At 42.5% G+C, this 16,266-nt stretch overlaps 13 protein-coding genes across 13 annotated transcripts, besides 25 other annotated features; 12 read left to right on the plus strand and 1 right to left on the minus strand. All coding sequences in view use genetic code 2, as the record gives it.

Annotated features, from left to right (window-relative positions):
• Positions 1–68, plus strand: a tRNA (tRNA-Phe).
• Positions 69–1,021, plus strand: an rRNA (s-rRNA).
• Positions 1,022–1,093, plus strand: a tRNA (tRNA-Val).
• Positions 1,094–2,758, plus strand: an rRNA (l-rRNA).
• Positions 2,759–2,832, plus strand: a tRNA (tRNA-Leu).
• On the plus strand, positions 2,833–3,807 carry ND1 (NADH dehydrogenase subunit 1). Its single transcript has one exon. It carries the CDS (start codon positions 2,833–2,835, stop codon positions 3,805–3,807), a length of 975 nt encoding a protein of 324 aa, NP_758793.1.
• Position 3,808: 1 nt separating this feature from the next.
• Positions 3,809–3,878, plus strand: a tRNA (tRNA-Ile).
• Positions 3,878–3,948, minus strand: a tRNA (tRNA-Gln).
• Positions 3,948–4,017, plus strand: a tRNA (tRNA-Met).
• Positions 4,018–5,062, plus strand: ND2 (NADH dehydrogenase subunit 2). Its single transcript has one exon. A coding segment is annotated over exon 1 (1,045 nt).
• Positions 5,063–5,132, plus strand: a tRNA (tRNA-Trp).
• A 1-nt stretch (position 5,133) lies between these two features.
• Positions 5,134–5,202, minus strand: a tRNA (tRNA-Ala).
• A 2-nt stretch (positions 5,203–5,204) lies between these two features.
• Positions 5,205–5,277, minus strand: a tRNA (tRNA-Asn).
• Positions 5,278–5,309: 32 nt separating this feature from the next.
• Positions 5,310–5,376, plus strand: a tRNA (tRNA-Cys).
• Positions 5,377–5,443, minus strand: a tRNA (tRNA-Tyr).
• A 1-nt stretch (position 5,444) lies between these two features.
• On the plus strand, positions 5,445–6,995 carry COX1 (cytochrome c oxidase subunit I). The gene has a single exon. The coding sequence runs from the start codon at positions 5,445–5,447 to the stop codon at positions 6,993–6,995; it is 1,551 nt and encodes a 516-aa protein (NP_758795.1).
• A 2-nt stretch (positions 6,996–6,997) lies between these two features.
• Positions 6,998–7,068, minus strand: a tRNA (tRNA-Ser).
• A 3-nt stretch (positions 7,069–7,071) lies between these two features.
• Positions 7,072–7,139, plus strand: a tRNA (tRNA-Asp).
• Positions 7,140–7,152: 13 nt separating this feature from the next.
• On the plus strand, positions 7,153–7,843 carry COX2 (cytochrome c oxidase subunit II). Its single transcript has one exon. A coding segment is annotated over exon 1 (691 nt).
• Positions 7,844–7,917, plus strand: a tRNA (tRNA-Lys).
• A 1-nt stretch (position 7,918) lies between these two features.
• Positions 7,919–8,086, plus strand: ATP8 (ATP synthase F0 subunit 8). The gene has a single exon. It carries the CDS (start codon positions 7,919–7,921, stop codon positions 8,084–8,086), a length of 168 nt encoding a protein of 55 aa, NP_758797.1.
• On the plus strand, positions 8,077–8,760 carry ATP6 (ATP synthase F0 subunit 6). Its single transcript has one exon. The coding sequence runs from the start codon at positions 8,077–8,079 to the stop codon at positions 8,758–8,760; it is 684 nt and encodes a 227-aa protein (NP_758798.1).
• COX3 (cytochrome c oxidase subunit III) lies at positions 8,760–9,544 on the plus strand. The gene has a single exon. A coding segment is annotated over exon 1 (785 nt).
• Positions 9,545–9,614, plus strand: a tRNA (tRNA-Gly).
• Positions 9,615–9,963, plus strand: ND3 (NADH dehydrogenase subunit 3). The gene has a single exon. A coding segment is annotated over exon 1 (349 nt).
• Positions 9,964–10,032, plus strand: a tRNA (tRNA-Arg).
• Positions 10,033–10,329, plus strand: ND4L (NADH dehydrogenase subunit 4L). The gene has a single exon. It carries the CDS (start codon positions 10,033–10,035, stop codon positions 10,327–10,329), a length of 297 nt encoding a protein of 98 aa, NP_758801.1.
• ND4 (NADH dehydrogenase subunit 4) lies at positions 10,323–11,703 on the plus strand. Its single transcript has one exon. A coding segment is annotated over exon 1 (1,381 nt).
• Positions 11,704–11,772, plus strand: a tRNA (tRNA-His).
• Positions 11,773–11,840, plus strand: a tRNA (tRNA-Ser).
• Positions 11,841–11,842: 2 nt separating this feature from the next.
• Positions 11,843–11,915, plus strand: a tRNA (tRNA-Leu).
• ND5 (NADH dehydrogenase subunit 5) lies at positions 11,916–13,754 on the plus strand. The gene has a single exon. The coding sequence runs from the start codon at positions 11,916–11,918 to the stop codon at positions 13,752–13,754; it is 1,839 nt and encodes a 612-aa protein (NP_758803.1).
• Positions 13,750–14,271, minus strand: ND6 (NADH dehydrogenase subunit 6). Its single transcript has one exon. It carries the CDS (start codon positions 14,269–14,271, stop codon positions 13,750–13,752), a length of 522 nt encoding a protein of 173 aa, NP_758804.1.
• Positions 14,272–14,340, minus strand: a tRNA (tRNA-Glu).
• Positions 14,341–14,344: 4 nt separating this feature from the next.
• On the plus strand, positions 14,345–15,485 carry CYTB (cytochrome b). The gene has a single exon. A coding segment is annotated over exon 1 (1,141 nt).
• Positions 15,486–15,556, plus strand: a tRNA (tRNA-Thr).
• Positions 15,557–15,628: 72 nt separating this feature from the next.
• Positions 15,629–15,698, minus strand: a tRNA (tRNA-Pro).
• A 23-nt stretch (positions 15,699–15,721) lies between these two features.
• Positions 15,722–16,266: part of a D loop that runs on past the window's edge.

The following is a 16,266-nucleotide window of genomic DNA, read 5'->3' on the forward strand; positions in this document are numbered from 1 at the left end:
GCTATCGTAGCTTAATTAAAGTTTAATACTGAAGATATTAGGATGGGCCCTAGAAAGTCCCGAAAGCACAAAGGTTTGGTCCTGACTTTACTATCAATTGTACCCTAATTTACACATGCAAGTCTCCGCCTCCCCGTGAGAATGCCCTTAATGTCCTACCCGGAATTAAGGAGCAGGTATCAGGCACATCTAATAGTTTACTAGCCCATAACGCCTTGCTCAGCCACACCCCTACGGGTATTCAGCAGTGATAAAATTTAAGCCATAAGTGAAAGCTTGACTTAGTTAAGGGGAAGAGGGCCGGTAAAACTCGTGCCAGCCACCGCGGTTATACGAGAGGCCCAAATTGATGAAAAACGGCGTAAAGCGTGGTTAAGAAAAAAAGAGAAAATATGGCCGAACAGCTTCAAAGCAGTTATACGCATCCGAAGTCACGAAGAACAATCACGAAAGTTGCCCTAAAACCTCCGATTCCACGAAAGCCATAAAACAAACTGGGATTAGATACCCCACTATGTATGGTCGTTAACATTGATGGTTTTATACCCAAACCATCCGCCTGGGAACTACGAGCAATAGCTTAAAACCCAAAGGACTTGGCGGTGCTTTAGACCCCCCTAGAGGAGCCTGTTCTAGAACTGATAACCCCCGTTTAACCTCACCATCCTTTGTTTTCCCCGCCTATATACCACCGTCGTCAGCTTACCCTGTGAAGGGAAAATAGTAAGCATAAATGGCAAAGCCAAAAACGTCAGGTCGAGGTGTAGCGTATGGGGTGGGAAGAAATGGGCTACATTCTCTACTATAGAGAATACGAATTGTAATTTGAAAAAAATTACCTGAAGGAGGATTTAGCAGTAAGTAGGGACTAGAGTGCCCTGCTGAAAACGGCCCTGAAGCGCGCACACACCGCCCGTCACTCTCTCCAAATAAACCCTAGATATTACCTAAAATGCTTTTTATAATAAGGGGAGGCAAGTCGTAACATGGTAAGCGTACCGGAAGGTGCGCTTGGATGAACCAGAGCATAGCCAAGTTAGTAAAGCATCTCCCTTACACCGAGAAGTCGTCCGTGCAAATCGGACTGCCCTGATGCCTAACAGCTAGCCTCAAAAATAAAAATTTTACTATTATGGACTTAAAAACTCATAATAAACTTAAACAAATCATTTTACCCCCTGAGTATGGGCGACAGAAAAGGAGAAAAGAGCAACAGATAAAGTACCGCAAGGGAACGCTGAAAAAGAAATGAAATAAACCATTTAAGCACCAAGCAGCAGAGTTTTCTACTCGTACCTTTTGCATCATGATTTAGCAAGAAAACTACAAGCAAAGAGCCCTTTAGTTTGTAACCCCGAAACTGAGCGAGCTACTCCAAGACAGCCTATAAAGGGCAAACCCGTCTCTGTGGCAAAAGAGTGGGAAGAGCTTTGAGTAGAGGTGACAAACCTACCGAGCCCAGTTATAGCTGGTTGCCTGTGAAATGAATAGGAGTTCAGCCCTTTAAGTCTTTCCCCCCTCACCCATGCTTACGCTAAAATTGATTAAGGAAACTAAAGGCGTTAATCAAAAGGGGTACAGCCCTTTTGATAGAAGAAACAACTTTAACAGGTGACCCAAGATCATATTACCCAAGGATTTCAAATTAAGTGGGCCTAAAAGCAGCCATCTTATCAGAAAGCGTTAAAGCTCAAATTAGCCTATATCCTCATATACTGATATTACATCTCCCTCCCTGCCCCTTACCAGGCTGTCTTATGCCCCCATAAGAATAATTATGCTAAAATGAGTAATAAGAAGAATTTAATTCTTCTCCTAGCACATGTGTAAGTCGGAACGGACCTCCCACCGACTATTAATCGACCCCAAACCCAGAGGGTAATAGGTCAAATAAACAAGAAAAACACCTATTTTGTATCGTTAACCCCACACAGGTGTGCCTAAAGGAAAGACTAAAAGAGAAGGAAGGAACTCGGCAAACACAAGCCTCGCCTGTTTACCAAAAACATCGCCTCTTGCTCCAAAAATATAAGAGGTCCCGCCTGCCCTGTGACTATAAGTTTAACGGCCGCGGTATTTTAACCGTGCGAAGGTAGCGTAATCACTTGTCTTTTAAATGAAGACCTGTATGAATGGCATCACGAGGGCTTAGCTGTCTCCCATCTCCAGTCAATGAAATTGACCTCCCCGTGCAGAGGCGGGGATAATTACATAAGACGAGAAGACCCTATGGAGCTTTAGACCTAAAGTAAGTCACGTTTAACATGCTAAAATAACAGAAAAAACTTAGTGATATTTACTGAAGTGTCTTTGGTTGGGGCGACCGCGGGGTAAAACACAACCCCCATGTGGACCGGGGATATTATCCCTAATACTCAGAGCCTCTACTCCAAGTAACAGAAATTCTGACTTTTCTGATCCGGTATAACCGATCAACGAACCGAGTTACCCTAGGGATAACAGCGCAATCCCCTCTCAGAGCCCATATCGACGAGGGGGTTTACGACCTCGATGTTGGATCAGGACATCCTAATGGTGCAGCCGCTATTAAGGGTTCGTTTGTTCAACGATTAAAGTCCTACGTGATCTGAGTTCAGACCGGAGTAATCCAGGTCAGTTTCTATCTATGACAAGCTCTTTTCCAGTACGAAAGGACCGGAAAAAGGGGGCCTATGCCAAAAGCACGCCCCTCCCCTAACCGCTGAAACCCAATAAAGCGGATAAGGGGGCTTAAAAAGACCCCAAAAAGAATGGGTGTGTTAGAGTGGCAGAGCCCGGACAGTGCAAAAGGCCTAAGCCCTTTCTACAGAGGTTCAAGTCCTCTCTCTAACTATGACCAATATCGTGGTTAGTTATATCCTCAACCCGCTCATTTATATGGTGCCCGTTCTTCTAGCCGTTGCTTTTTTAACCCTACTTGAACGTAAGGTCTTAGGCTATATGCAGCTACGAAAAGGGCCTAATATTGTTGGCCCTTACGGACTCCTTCAACCAATCGCTGATGGTGTAAAATTATTTATTAAAGAGCCCATTCGGCCTTCAACCTCCTCTCCTCTCCTCTTCGTTTTTGCCCCAGTTCTTGCACTAACTCTTGCACTAACACTTTGAGCCCCTATACCCATGCCCTTCCCTGTAGCTGATCTTAATTTAAGTATTCTCTTTGTACTTGCCCTTTCAAGTCTTGCCGTTTACTCGATTTTAGGCTCCGGCTGAGCCTCAAATTCAAAATACGCACTGGTAGGGGCCCTTCGTGCTGTTGCTCAAACTATTTCCTATGAAGTAAGTCTCGGCTTAATTTTACTCAGCGTAATTATCTTTTCTGGTGGTTTTACACTTCAAACATTTAGTACAACTCAAGAAGCAACATGGCTCGCCCTCCCAGCATGACCCTTAGCAGCCATATGATATATTTCCACACTAGCGGAAACAAATCGGGCCCCCTTTGATTTAACAGAAGGAGAATCTGAGCTCGTTTCCGGCTTTAACGTAGAATATGCAGGAGGCCCTTTCGCATTATTTTTCTTAGCGGAATACGCTAACATTCTCCTTATAAACACGCTATCAACTGTACTATTTTTAGGCTCCTCCTATTCCACCACAATGCCCGAATTTACATCATTAACTCTTATAACCAAAGCAGCCCTCTTATCTGTAGTTTTCCTCTGGGTGCGAGCATCTTACCCACGTTTTCGTTATGACCAACTAATACACCTGGTATGAAAAAACTTTTTACCTCTAACTTTGGCACTAGTGATTTGACATCTATCCCTCTCGACAGCATGCGCTGGACTTCCACCCCATGCCTAACGGAGTTGTGCCTGAAGTAAAGGACCACTTTGATAGGGTGAATCATAAGGGTTAAAGTCCCTTCAACTCCTTAGAAAAAGGGGGCTCGAACCCATCCTCAGGAGATCAAAACTCCTAGTGCTTCCACTACACCACTTTCTAGTAAAGTCAGCTAAAATAAGCTCTTGGGCCCATACCCCGAACATGTTGGTTAAATTCCTTCCTTTGCTAATGAACCCCTTTATTCTCTCTATCCTCTTATTAAGCCTGGGCCTAGGTACAACGCTTACCTTCGCAAGCTCCCACTGGCTATTAGCCTGAATAGGCCTAGAGATTAGTACCCTAGCTATTATTCCTCTAATATCACAGCACCACCACCCCCGCGCAGTAGAGGCTACAACAAAATATTTTATTACTCAAGCAGCTGCAGCTGCCCTAATTTTATTTGCTAGCACCACAAATGCATGGATTACCGGCCAATGAGATATTAACTTCGACCTTCACTTTTTCCCAGCTTCCATGCTCACCATGGCCTTAGCCCTAAAAATAGGTCTTGCCCCAGTACACTTCTGGCTACCAGAAGTTCTTCAAGGGCTTGACCTAACAACAGGACTAATTTTATCCACCTGACAGAAATTAGCACCCTTTATCCTAATGTGTCAGATTATGCCAGTAAATTCTAGCTTAATTACTTTTCTAGGTGTAACCTCAACACTAGTCGGAGGTTGAGGGGGATTAAACCAAACCCAACTACGTAAAATCTTAGCTTATTCATCAATTGCACATCTTGGCTGAATAATCCTTGTCATGCAATTTAATCAACAACTAGCTCTTCTAGCCTTAGTTATTTATATTCCTATAACTTTCTCAACTTTTATAATTTTTAAGACTAACTCTTCTACCACAGTCAATACCCTGGCTGCCTCATGAGCTAAGACTCCTGCCCTCACAGCAATTACCCCTATAATTCTTCTTTCTTTAGGAGGTCTCCCCCCTCTCTCTGGATTTATGCCTAAATGAATAATTCTTCAAGAATTAACAAAACAGGATATCCCCCTGACCGCCTCAATTGCCGCCTTAAGTGCACTATTAAGCCTTTACTTTTATCTCCGGGTGTCCTACGCAATAACTTTAACTATTTCACCTAATAATCTCAATGCAACAACTCCTTGACGGCTGCAAACAACAGCATCTACCTTGCCCCTCGCTATTTCAGCAACAATCTCTGCTATGCTCTTACCCCTAGCCCCGGCAACCTTAGCTTTATTGTCCCTTTAGGGGCTTAGGATAAACTAGACCAAGGGCCTTCAAAGCCCTCAGCGGAGGTGAAAATCCTCCAGCCCCTGATAAGATCTGCAGGACATTACCCCACATCTTCTGTATGCAAAACAAATACTTTAATTAAGCTAAGACCTTTTCTAGACAGAAAGGCCTCGATCCTTTAAACTCTTAGTTAACAGCTAAGCACTCAAACCAGCGAGCATCTGTCTACTTTCCCCCGCTGTAACGCGGGGAAGCGGGGGAAAGTCCCGGCAAACTGTAAGTCTGCTTCTTCAGATTTGCAATCTGACGTGGTAACACTCCAGAACTTGGCAAGAAGAGGACTCAAACCTCTGTATGTGGGGTTACAATCCACCGCTTACTCAGCCACCCTACCTGTGGCAATCACCCGCTGATTTTTCTCGACCAATCACAAAGACATTGGCACCCTTTATCTCGTATTTGGTGCCTGAGCCGGCATAGTCGGAACAGCCCTAAGCCTGCTCATTCGAGCAGAGCTCAGTCAACCTGGTGCACTTCTTGGTGATGATCAAATTTATAATGTGATCGTTACAGCGCACGCTTTCGTAATAATTTTCTTTATAGTAATACCACTAATAATTGGAGGCTTTGGAAACTGACTCATTCCTCTAATGATCGGTGCCCCAGATATAGCTTTCCCTCGAATAAATAACATAAGCTTCTGACTTCTTCCCCCATCTTTCCTGCTCCTTTTAGCATCCTCTGGTGTAGAAGCTGGGGCTGGAACAGGCTGAACTGTCTATCCACCTTTAGCCGGAAACCTCGCTCATGCTGGGGCATCTGTTGATCTCACTATTTTCTCTCTTCATCTAGCAGGGATTTCATCAATTCTTGGGGCAATTAATTTTATTACCACAATTATTAATATGAAACCTCCAGCAATTTCACAGTACCAAACACCCCTATTTGTTTGAGCAGTACTAATTACAGCCGTGCTTCTACTTCTATCTCTCCCCGTCTTAGCAGCTGGTATCACAATACTTCTAACTGACCGTAATCTTAATACTTCTTTCTTCGATCCTGCTGGAGGGGGTGACCCCATTTTATATCAACACTTATTCTGATTCTTCGGCCACCCCGAAGTTTATATTCTTATTTTACCCGGATTCGGAATAATTTCCCATATCGTAGCATACTATTCAGGTAAAAAAGAACCCTTCGGGTACATGGGTATAGTCTGAGCTATGATGGCTATTGGCCTCCTCGGCTTTATTGTATGAGCCCATCACATGTTTACAGTTGGGATGGACGTAGACACACGTGCTTACTTTACATCTGCAACTATAATTATTGCCATTCCAACAGGTGTAAAAGTCTTTAGCTGATTAGCAACTCTGCATGGAGGCTCAATTAAATGAGAAACCCCCCTACTCTGAGCCCTAGGTTTCATTTTCCTCTTTACAGTTGGGGGCTTAACAGGAATTGTACTAGCCAATTCTTCCCTAGATATTGTGCTCCATGACACATATTACGTAGTAGCCCATTTTCACTACGTTTTATCTATAGGAGCTGTCTTTGCTATTATAGCAGCCTTTGTGCATTGATTCCCTTTATTCACAGGCTATACACTTCATGATACTTGAACAAAAATTCATTTCGGAGTAATATTTGTGGGTGTAAATCTTACATTCTTCCCCCAGCATTTCCTAGGTCTTGCAGGAATACCACGACGGTACTCAGACTACCCTGATGCCTATACACTATGAAATACAGTCTCTTCTATCGGCTCTCTAATTTCCCTTATGGCCGTAATCATATTCCTATTTATTCTGTGAGAAGCTTTCGCTGCCAAACGGGAAGTAATAGCAGTTGAAATAACTATAACTAACGTTGAGTGACTCCACGGGTGTCCCCCTCCCTACCACACATTTGAGGAACCCGCATTCGTCCAAATTCAAACCCGCTAGCCCGAGAAAGGAGGGAATCGAACCCCCATCTACTGGTTTCAAGCCAATCACATGACCACTCTGTCACTTTCTTCATGGGCTACTGGTGAAATATCACACTGCCTTGTCAAGGCAGAATTGTGGGTTAAATCCCCGCGTAGCCTTAGCGAAAGCTAGTATGGCACACCCCTCACAACTAGGATTCCAAGACGCGGCATCACCCGTAATAGAAGAGTTACTACACTTCCATGATCACGCCCTAATAATCGTATTTTTAATTAGTACTCTTGTACTTTACATTATTGTCGCAATAGTCTCCACTAAATTAACCAACAAATATATTCTAGATTCTCAAGAAATTGAGATTATCTGAACAGTTCTCCCAGCTGTTATTCTTATTTTAATTGCACTCCCATCATTACGAATTCTTTATCTTATAGACGAAATTAATGATCCACATCTTACCATTAAAGCAATGGGCCACCAATGATATTGAAGCTATGAGTATACCGACTACGAAGATCTCGGCTTTGACTCTTATATAATCCCCACACAAGACTTAGCCCCTGGTCAGTTTCGGCTATTAGAGGCCGACCATCGCATGGTTGTCCCAGTTGAATCTCCAATTCGAATCCTAATTTCAGCAGAAGATGTCCTTCACTCATGAGCAGTCCCAGCCCTAGGAATTAAGATAGACGCAGTACCTGGACGTCTAAATCAAACAGCCTTTATTACTTCCCGTCCTGGAGTTTTCTACGGACAATGTTCAGAAATTTGTGGTGCAAACCATAGCTTTATACCTATCGTAGTCGAAGCAGTTCCTCTAGAACACTTTGAATCATGATCATCTTTAATACTTGAAGACGCCTCACTAAGAAGCTAATATGGGTTAAGCACCAGCCTTTTAAGCTGGAAGCAGGTGACTCCCAACCACCCTTAGTGAAATGCCCCAGTTAAACCCCGCCCCCTGATTTATAATCTTCATGTTTACATGAGCAATTTTCCTAACTATTCTTCCCCCAAAAGTAATAGCACATACTTTCCCAAATGAGCCTTCTCCCCAAGGTATAACAACTCCTAAAACTGCCCCCTGAAACTGACCATGACACTAAGCCTTTTTGACCAATTTTCTAGCCCTTCATTCCTCGGAATCCCAATAATTTTAATAGCTTTAGCTTTGCCCTGACTATTAATCCCCACGCCCACTTCCCGATGACTAAGCAATCGAGTTGTATCTCTACAAGGATGATTTATCGCCCGCTTTACTAACCAACTCTTTCTACCCCTAAATGTAGGAGGACACAAATGAGCCCCTCTTCTTGCCTCACTAATAATGTTTTTACTCACTCTAAATATGTTAGGTTTATTACCATACATTTTCACCCCTACAACACAACTTTCTCTTAATTTAGGTTTAGCTGTTCCCCTCTGATTAGCAACTGTCCTTATCGGTATACGAAATCAGCCAACTCATGCACTAGGCCACTTCCTCCCAGAAGGCACCCCCACAGCCTTAATTCCTATTCTAATTATTATCGAAACAATTAGTCTATTCATTCGCCCTCTCGCTTTAGGCGTTCGGCTTACAGCTAATCTCACAGCAGGTCATTTACTGATTCATCTAATTTCCTCAGCAGTGTTTGTTCTCATACCAATAATACCTGCAGTTGCTATTCTTACAGCAGTTCTCCTTCTACTACTCACTATGCTTGAAGTAGCCGTTGCAATAATTCAAGCCTACGTATTTATTCTTTTACTAAGCCTTTATTTACAAGAAAACGTTTAATGACCCACCAAGCTCATGCATACCACATAGTAGACCCCAGCCCTTGACCCCTAACAGGCGCAGTAGCTGCACTTTTGATGACATCTGGCCTTGCCGTATGGTTCCATTTTCATTCAACAACCCTAATAGCCTTAGGAACAGTCCTTCTTTTATTAACAATATATCAATGATGGCGGGATATTATCCGAGAGGGGACCTTTCAAGGTCACCACACTCCCCCAGTCCAAAAAGGCCTTCGATATGGAATAATTTTATTTATTACATCAGAAGTCTTCTTTTTTCTAGGCTTCTTCTGAGCCTTCTATCACGCAAGCCTTGCACCCACCCCTGAACTAGGGGGCTGCTGACCCCCTACAGGCATTACTACCCTAGACCCATTTGAAGTCCCCCTATTAAATACTGCAGTTCTTCTAGCCTCTGGAGTTACAGTAACCTGAGCTCACCACAGTATTATAGAGGGCGAGCGAAAGCAAGCAATCCACTCCCTTACTCTCACAATCCTTTTAGGATTCTATTTCACTTTCCTTCAAGGACTAGAGTACTATGATGCACCTTTCACAATTGCTGACGGAGTCTATGGCTCAACTTTCTTTGTTGCTACTGGCTTTCACGGTCTCCACGTAATTATTGGCTCAACATTCCTAGCTGTGTGTTTACTTCGTCAAATTCGTTATCATTTTACATCCGAACACCACTTCGGCTTTGAAGCAGCAGCATGATACTGACACTTTGTAGATGTTGTCTGACTTTTCCTATATATCTCAATCTATTGATGAGGCTCATAATCTTTCTAGTACTAAGGAGTATAAGTGGCTTCCAACCACACGGTCTTGGTTAAAGTCCAAGGAAAGATAATGAACTTAATCTCAACAGTTATCCTTATTGCCTCGGCTTTATCTTTAATTCTAATCGTAGTCTCATTTTGACTGCCTCAACTAAGCCCTGACTACGAAAAGCTATCTCCCTACGAATGCGGATTTGATCCTCTAGGCAGTGCCCGTCTCCCCTTTTCCCTACGATTTTTTCTAATCGCCATTTTATTCCTTCTCTTTGATCTAGAAATTGCACTTCTACTTCCCCTTCCATGAGGAGATCAACTGAGTAACCCAACCTTGACATTTATGTGAGCAACCTCTGTACTAGCCTTACTAACACTCGGACTTATTTACGAATGACTTCAAGGAGGCCTTGAATGAGCTGAATAGGTGATTAGTCTAAGTAAAATACTTGATTTCGGCTCAAGAGTCTGTGGTTAAAGTCCACAATTGCCTAATGACCCCCACTCACTTTTCAATTTCCTCAGCCTTTCTGTTAGGTTTAATAGGCTTAGCGTTTCATCGAACACATCTCCTCTCTGCCCTTCTCTGTTTAGAAGCCATAATACTTGCCCTATTTATTGCACTCTCCCTCTGGTCCTTGCAGTTAGATGCCACTGGCTGTTCAACTGCCCCCATACTCATACTCGCTTTCTCCGCTTGTGAAGCAAGTGCTGGACTAGCCCTACTTGTAGCCACAGCCCGAACACACGGGACAGATCACATACAAGCCTTAAATCTTCTACAATGCTAAAAATCCTAATTCCTACTTTATTTCTTCTCCCCACAACCTGACTAACATCAAGTAAATGACTATGACCCACTGCCCTAACGCAAAGCATATTAATTGCCCTAGGCAGTATTACCTGACTAAATAATACTACAGATACCGGATGGACTGCCCTTAACTCATATATTGGCACAGACCCCTTATCAACACCTCTACTTGTACTCTCATGTTGACTCCTTCCACTAATACTCCTTGCAAGTCAAAATCATCTCTCGTCAGAACCTATAAACCGCCAACGTATATACATCACCCTTCTTGCTACTCTGCAGCTTTTTCTTATTTTAGCCTTTGGCGCTACAGAAATAATTATATTTTATGTTATATTTGAAGCAACTTTAATTCCCACTCTTCTAGTAATTACCCGCTGAGGTAATCAAACAGAACGGCTTAATGCAGGGACTTATTTTTTATTTTATACATTGGCAGGATCTCTACCTCTTTTAGTTGCACTCCTCATACTCCAAAACAGCACAGGAACTTTATCACTACTCATTATCCCCTACGCTAAGCCCCTTCTACTAATACCCTTCGGTAGTAAAATCTGATGAGCTGCTTGCATAATCGCCTTCTTAGTAAAAATGCCCCTCTATGGTATACATCTCTGACTTCCTAAAGCCCACGTAGAAGCACCTGTTGCAGGCTCAATAGTTCTTGCTGCTGTTCTGCTGAAATTGGGCGGATACGGAATAATACGACTGATGATTGTGCTTGACCCTCTCTCCAAAGAAATAGTTTACCCTTTCATTGTTCTTGCTCTTTGAGGTGTAATCATAACGGGCTCAATCTGTTTACGCCAAACTGACCTGAAGTCCCTAATTGCCTATTCCTCTGTTAGTCATATAGGTTTAGTAGCAGGGGGAATTTTAATTCAAACCCCTTGGGGATTTACAGGGGCTTTAATTCTAATAATTGCTCATGGCCTAGCCTCATCAGCTTTATTCTGTCTTGCTAATACCAATTACGAACGAACTCATAGCCGGACAATACTTTTAGCCCGAGGACTTCAAATTGCTCTCCCACTTATGACCACATGATGATTTATTGCTAGCTTGGCTAACCTCGCTCTTCCCCCTCTTCCTAATCTAATGGGGGAACTAATAATTCTCACCTCCCTGTTTAACTGGTCTGCATGAACTCTAGTTCTTACCGGGATTGGAACTTTAATTACAGCTGCCTATTCACTGTACATATTTCTGATGAGTCAGCGAGGCCCTCTGCCTCAACATATACTCGCCCTCCCTCCCTCCTACACACGAGAGCACTTGTTAATAGCCCTTCATCTTATCCCCCTTTTACTTATTATTCTTAAGCCCGCCCTTCTATGAGGCTGATTTGCCTGTAGATTTAGTTTAACCAAGACATTAGATTGTGATTCTAAAAATAGAGGTTGAACCCCTCTAATCCACCGAGAGAGGCCCGACGGCAATGAAGACTGCTAACTATCACCTCCTTGGTTAGACCCCAAGGCTCGCTCGAAGCTCCTAAAGGATAATAGCTCATCCGTTGGTCTTAGGAACCAAAAACTCTTGGTGCAACTCCAAGTAGCAGCTATGCACCCTACAACTTTAATATATACTTCAAGCCTTTTATTAATATTTGCTGTTCTTCTTTATCCACTTTTAGTAACCTTTACATCCCTACCATTAAATAATGATTGAGCCTCATCACATGCAAAAACAGCAGTTAAATCTGCTTTCTTAATTAGCTTGGCCCCCCTTTCTCTTTTTTTAAGCACAGGCATAGAGGCTGTAACTTCTTCATGAACCTGAATAGTCACAACTACCCTAGATATTACCTTAAGCTTTAAATTCGACCACTATTCTATCATTTTTATCCCTATCGCCCTGTATGTCACTTGATCTATTTTAGAATTTGCCACATGATATATGCACTCCGACCCCCTCATAAATCGATTTTTCAAATATCTTCTAACCTTTCTAGTAGCAATATTAATTTTAGTTTCTGCTAACAACCTGTTTCAACTATTTATTGGCTGAGAAGGTGTTGGAATCATATCTTTCTTACTAATTGGGTGATGACACGGCCGGGCAGATGCGAATACCGCAGCCCTTCAGGCTGTTCTTTATAACCGAGTTGGGGATATCGGTTTAATTCTAGGTATAGCATGACTAGTTACTAACGTTAACAGCTGGGATATCCAACAAATATTTATTTTAAGCAAGGATTTGGATATAACTCTCCCCCTTCTCGGCTTAATCTTGGCTGCAACTGGTAAATCCGCCCAATTTGGTCTTCACCCATGACTGCCAGCCGCAATAGAGGGCCCAACGCCAGTGTCTGCCCTACTTCATTCTAGCACAATAGTAGTAGCAGGAATTTTTCTCCTAATTCGGATAAGTCCTCTTATAGAAAATAATCAGACTGCACTAACTCTCTGTCTCTGCCTTGGGGCTTTAACCACTATATTTACTGCTACTTGTGCTTTAACCCAAAACGATATCAAGAAAATCGTTGCTTTTTCAACCTCTAGCCAACTGGGTCTAATAATAGTAACTATTGGATTAAACCAACCACAATTAGCCTTTCTTCATATTTGTACCCACGCATTCTTCAAAGCAATATTATTTTTATGCTCTGGTTCAGTTATTCATAGCCTAAATGATGAACAAGATATTCGAAAGATGGGCGGCCTTCATCATTTAGCCCCCTTTACCTCCTCCTGCCTCACCGTGGGAAGCCTGGCCCTAACGGGGACCCCCTTCCTAGCAGGCTTCTTCTCCAAAGATGCAATTATTGAAGCACTAAACACATCTCACGTAAACGCCTGAGCCCTTACCCTAACACTTATCGCCACCTCCTTTACTGCTATCTATAGCCTTCGAGTCATCTTTTTTGTTACCATAGGCACACCCCGCTTTTTACCCCTTTCCCCAATTAATGAAAACAACTCAGCAGTAATTAACCCCCTCAAACGCTTAGCATGAGGTAGTATCTTTGGAGGCCTACTAGTGATACTTAATATTAACCTTTTCAAAACACCTGTTTTAACAATACCTACAGAACTAAAACTTGCAGCTTTGGCTGTCTCAGTTCTCGGATTATTAACCGCACTTGAATTAGCAACTCTAACGAGCAAACAATTTAAGGTTACACCTCTACGAACTCCACACCACTTCTCTACATCCTTGGGATTTGTTCCGGCAATTATTCACCGCCAAGTTCCTCAACTCAGCCTCCTTCTAGGACAAAAAATTGCTAGCCAAATAGTAGACCAGACATGACTAGAAAAAACTGGCCCCAAAGCTATTGCTAATGCTACCACCCCTCTAGCCTCTGCAACAAGCAACATACAACAAGGGTTAATTAAGACCTACCTAACCCTATTCCTTATAACCCTTGTTCTAGTTACTCTTATTTCCGCCACCTAACGGCACGCAGCGCTCCCCGGGCCAGGCCCCGAGTTAATTCTAGTACTACTAAAAGTGTTAATAGGAGAACTCAGGCACTTACTACAAGTAGTCCCCCGCCCAAAGAATATATTAAAGCTACACCACCCGAATCTGCAGCCACAACAGAAAATTCAATTAACTCATCTACAGGCACCCACATCCCCTCATATCACCCTCCCCAAAATCAAGAGCCTGCACCTACAACTAATAGTAAATAACCTAACACAGATCCTAATACCGATCACTCCCCCCAAGCTTCAGGATAAGGCTCTGCAGCCAAAGCTGCACAATAAGCAAATACAACAAGCATACCCCCAAGATAAATTAAGAAAAGCACAAGGGACAAGAAAGACCCTCCGTGCCCTATTAACACCACACACCCTACGCCTGCTACTAAGACTAGTCCTAAAGCAGCGAAATACGGGGAAGGGTTTGAGGCTACCGAAATAACACCAAGAACTATCCCAATTAAAAGAGTCAATATAATATACGCCATAATTCCTGCCCGGATTTTAACCAGGACTAATGATATGAAAAACCACCGTTGTTATTCAACTACAAGAACCTTAATGGCCAGCCTTCGGAAAACCCATCCAATCCTAAAAATTGCTAATAGCGCATTAGTTGATCTCCCCGCCCCCTCCAATATTTCAGTATGATGAAATTTCGGCTCTCTTCTAGGCCTTTGCTTAATTACTCAACTTCTAACAGGACTATTTCTAGCCATACACTATACCTCAGATATCGAAACAGCCTTCTCATCCGTAGTTCACATCTGTCGTGATGTAAATTACGGCTGACTAATTCGAAATATACATGCTAACGGTGCCTCTTTCTTTTTCATTTGTCTTTACATGCATATTGCCCGAGGTCTCTATTACGGCTCTTATCTTTTTGTAGAGACATGAAACATCGGAGTTGTTCTTTTCCTTTTAGTAATAATGACCTCTTTCGTAGGTTACGTTCTTCCCTGAGGACAAATATCATTCTGAGGAGCTACCGTAATTACAAATTTAATATCTACTGTCCCTTACGTAGGTGATGCCTTAGTTCAATGAATCTGAGGGGGCTTCTCAGTAGATAATGCTACCTTAACTCGATTTTTTGCATTTCATTTCTTATTCCCCTTTGTTGTTGCTGCTTTTACAATACTCCACCTACTTTTTCTTCATGAAACAGGCTCAAATAACCCCACAGGTATCAACTCAAATGCAGACAAAATTCCCTTTCACCCATATTTCACGTACAAAGACCTGCTTGGCTTTGCTGTAATACTTCTGGGCTTAACCGCCCTCGCCCTTTTCGCACCTAATTTGCTTGGAGATCCAGATAATTTCACGCCTGCTAACCCCATCGTTACCCCTCCTCATGTTAAGCCCGAGTGATATTTCTTGTTTGCCTACGCCATCTTACGCTCTATTCCTAATAAACTAGGCGGTGTACTTGCACTCCTATTCTCCATTCTAGTCCTTATGGTTGTACCCTTTCTCCATACTTCAAAACAACGAGGTTTAACATTTCGCCCTCTCACCCAAATACTATTCTGGGTTCTCGTTGCAGACATACTAGTTCTTACATGAATTGGAGGCGTACCTGTAGAACATCCCTTCATTATCATCGGACAAGTGGCATCAGTGCTATATTTCTCCCTATTCCTAGTTTTATTTCCCCTTGCAGGAATAACTGAAAATAAGGCCCTTGAATGAAACTGCCCTAGTAGCTCAGTATAGAGCGCCGGCCTTGTAAGCCGGAGGCCGGGGGCTAAATTCCTCCCTAGTGCTACATCTAACTATTACCGGATGACGCCCCATAATTATCAGCTACCGGAGGCTGCCCCATGGTAAAAATACCACTCAGAGAGAAGAGATTTTAACTCCCACCACTAGCTCCCAAAGCTAGAATTCTAAATTAAACTACCCTCTGAATATCACTTAATAATCATCGCCGCCCTTTTTAAAATATTGATTATCGCTTGAGTTTACCCCTCCTTTTTTTTTTTTTACTGCTTCATAATATGTCCTAAAAACATTATTTCTTTTAATAAATTATTTTATGTACATATGTATAATCACCATTAATTAACTTAACCATACAAGGAGAAATAATCATGAAAAATCAAACATTCAGGATAAAACAACAATATATTTATAGAACAAATATGGTTATTTTAACCAATTTATGGAATTTCGTGCAAGAAATTGTAAACATAACCGGACTTTCCTTGCTAAGGCAAACTGTCCAATGAAGGTGAGGAGCACATATCGAAGACCTACATCCCGTAACACGTTTCCTGGCTATTCTGCCTAGCTTCAGGTCCATTGCTTGACAATCGCTCATAATTTGCACTTTTGTCCATCTCTTAATGTCTATACACATATATACTATAATCACTCCCCATGCCGGGCGTTCTTTCTAATGGGCTACGGGTTTCTTTTTTTTTCTTCAAGTCATTTGACATTTCAGCAGTGCAGAGCGTCGACGCCGGACAAGG

This window comes from Gadus chalcogrammus, mitochondrion (assembly GCF_026213295.1).
Source record: "Gadus chalcogrammus mitochondrion, complete genome".
In the NCBI taxonomy this organism is placed as follows: domain Eukaryota; kingdom Metazoa; phylum Chordata; class Actinopteri; order Gadiformes; family Gadidae; genus Gadus; species Gadus chalcogrammus.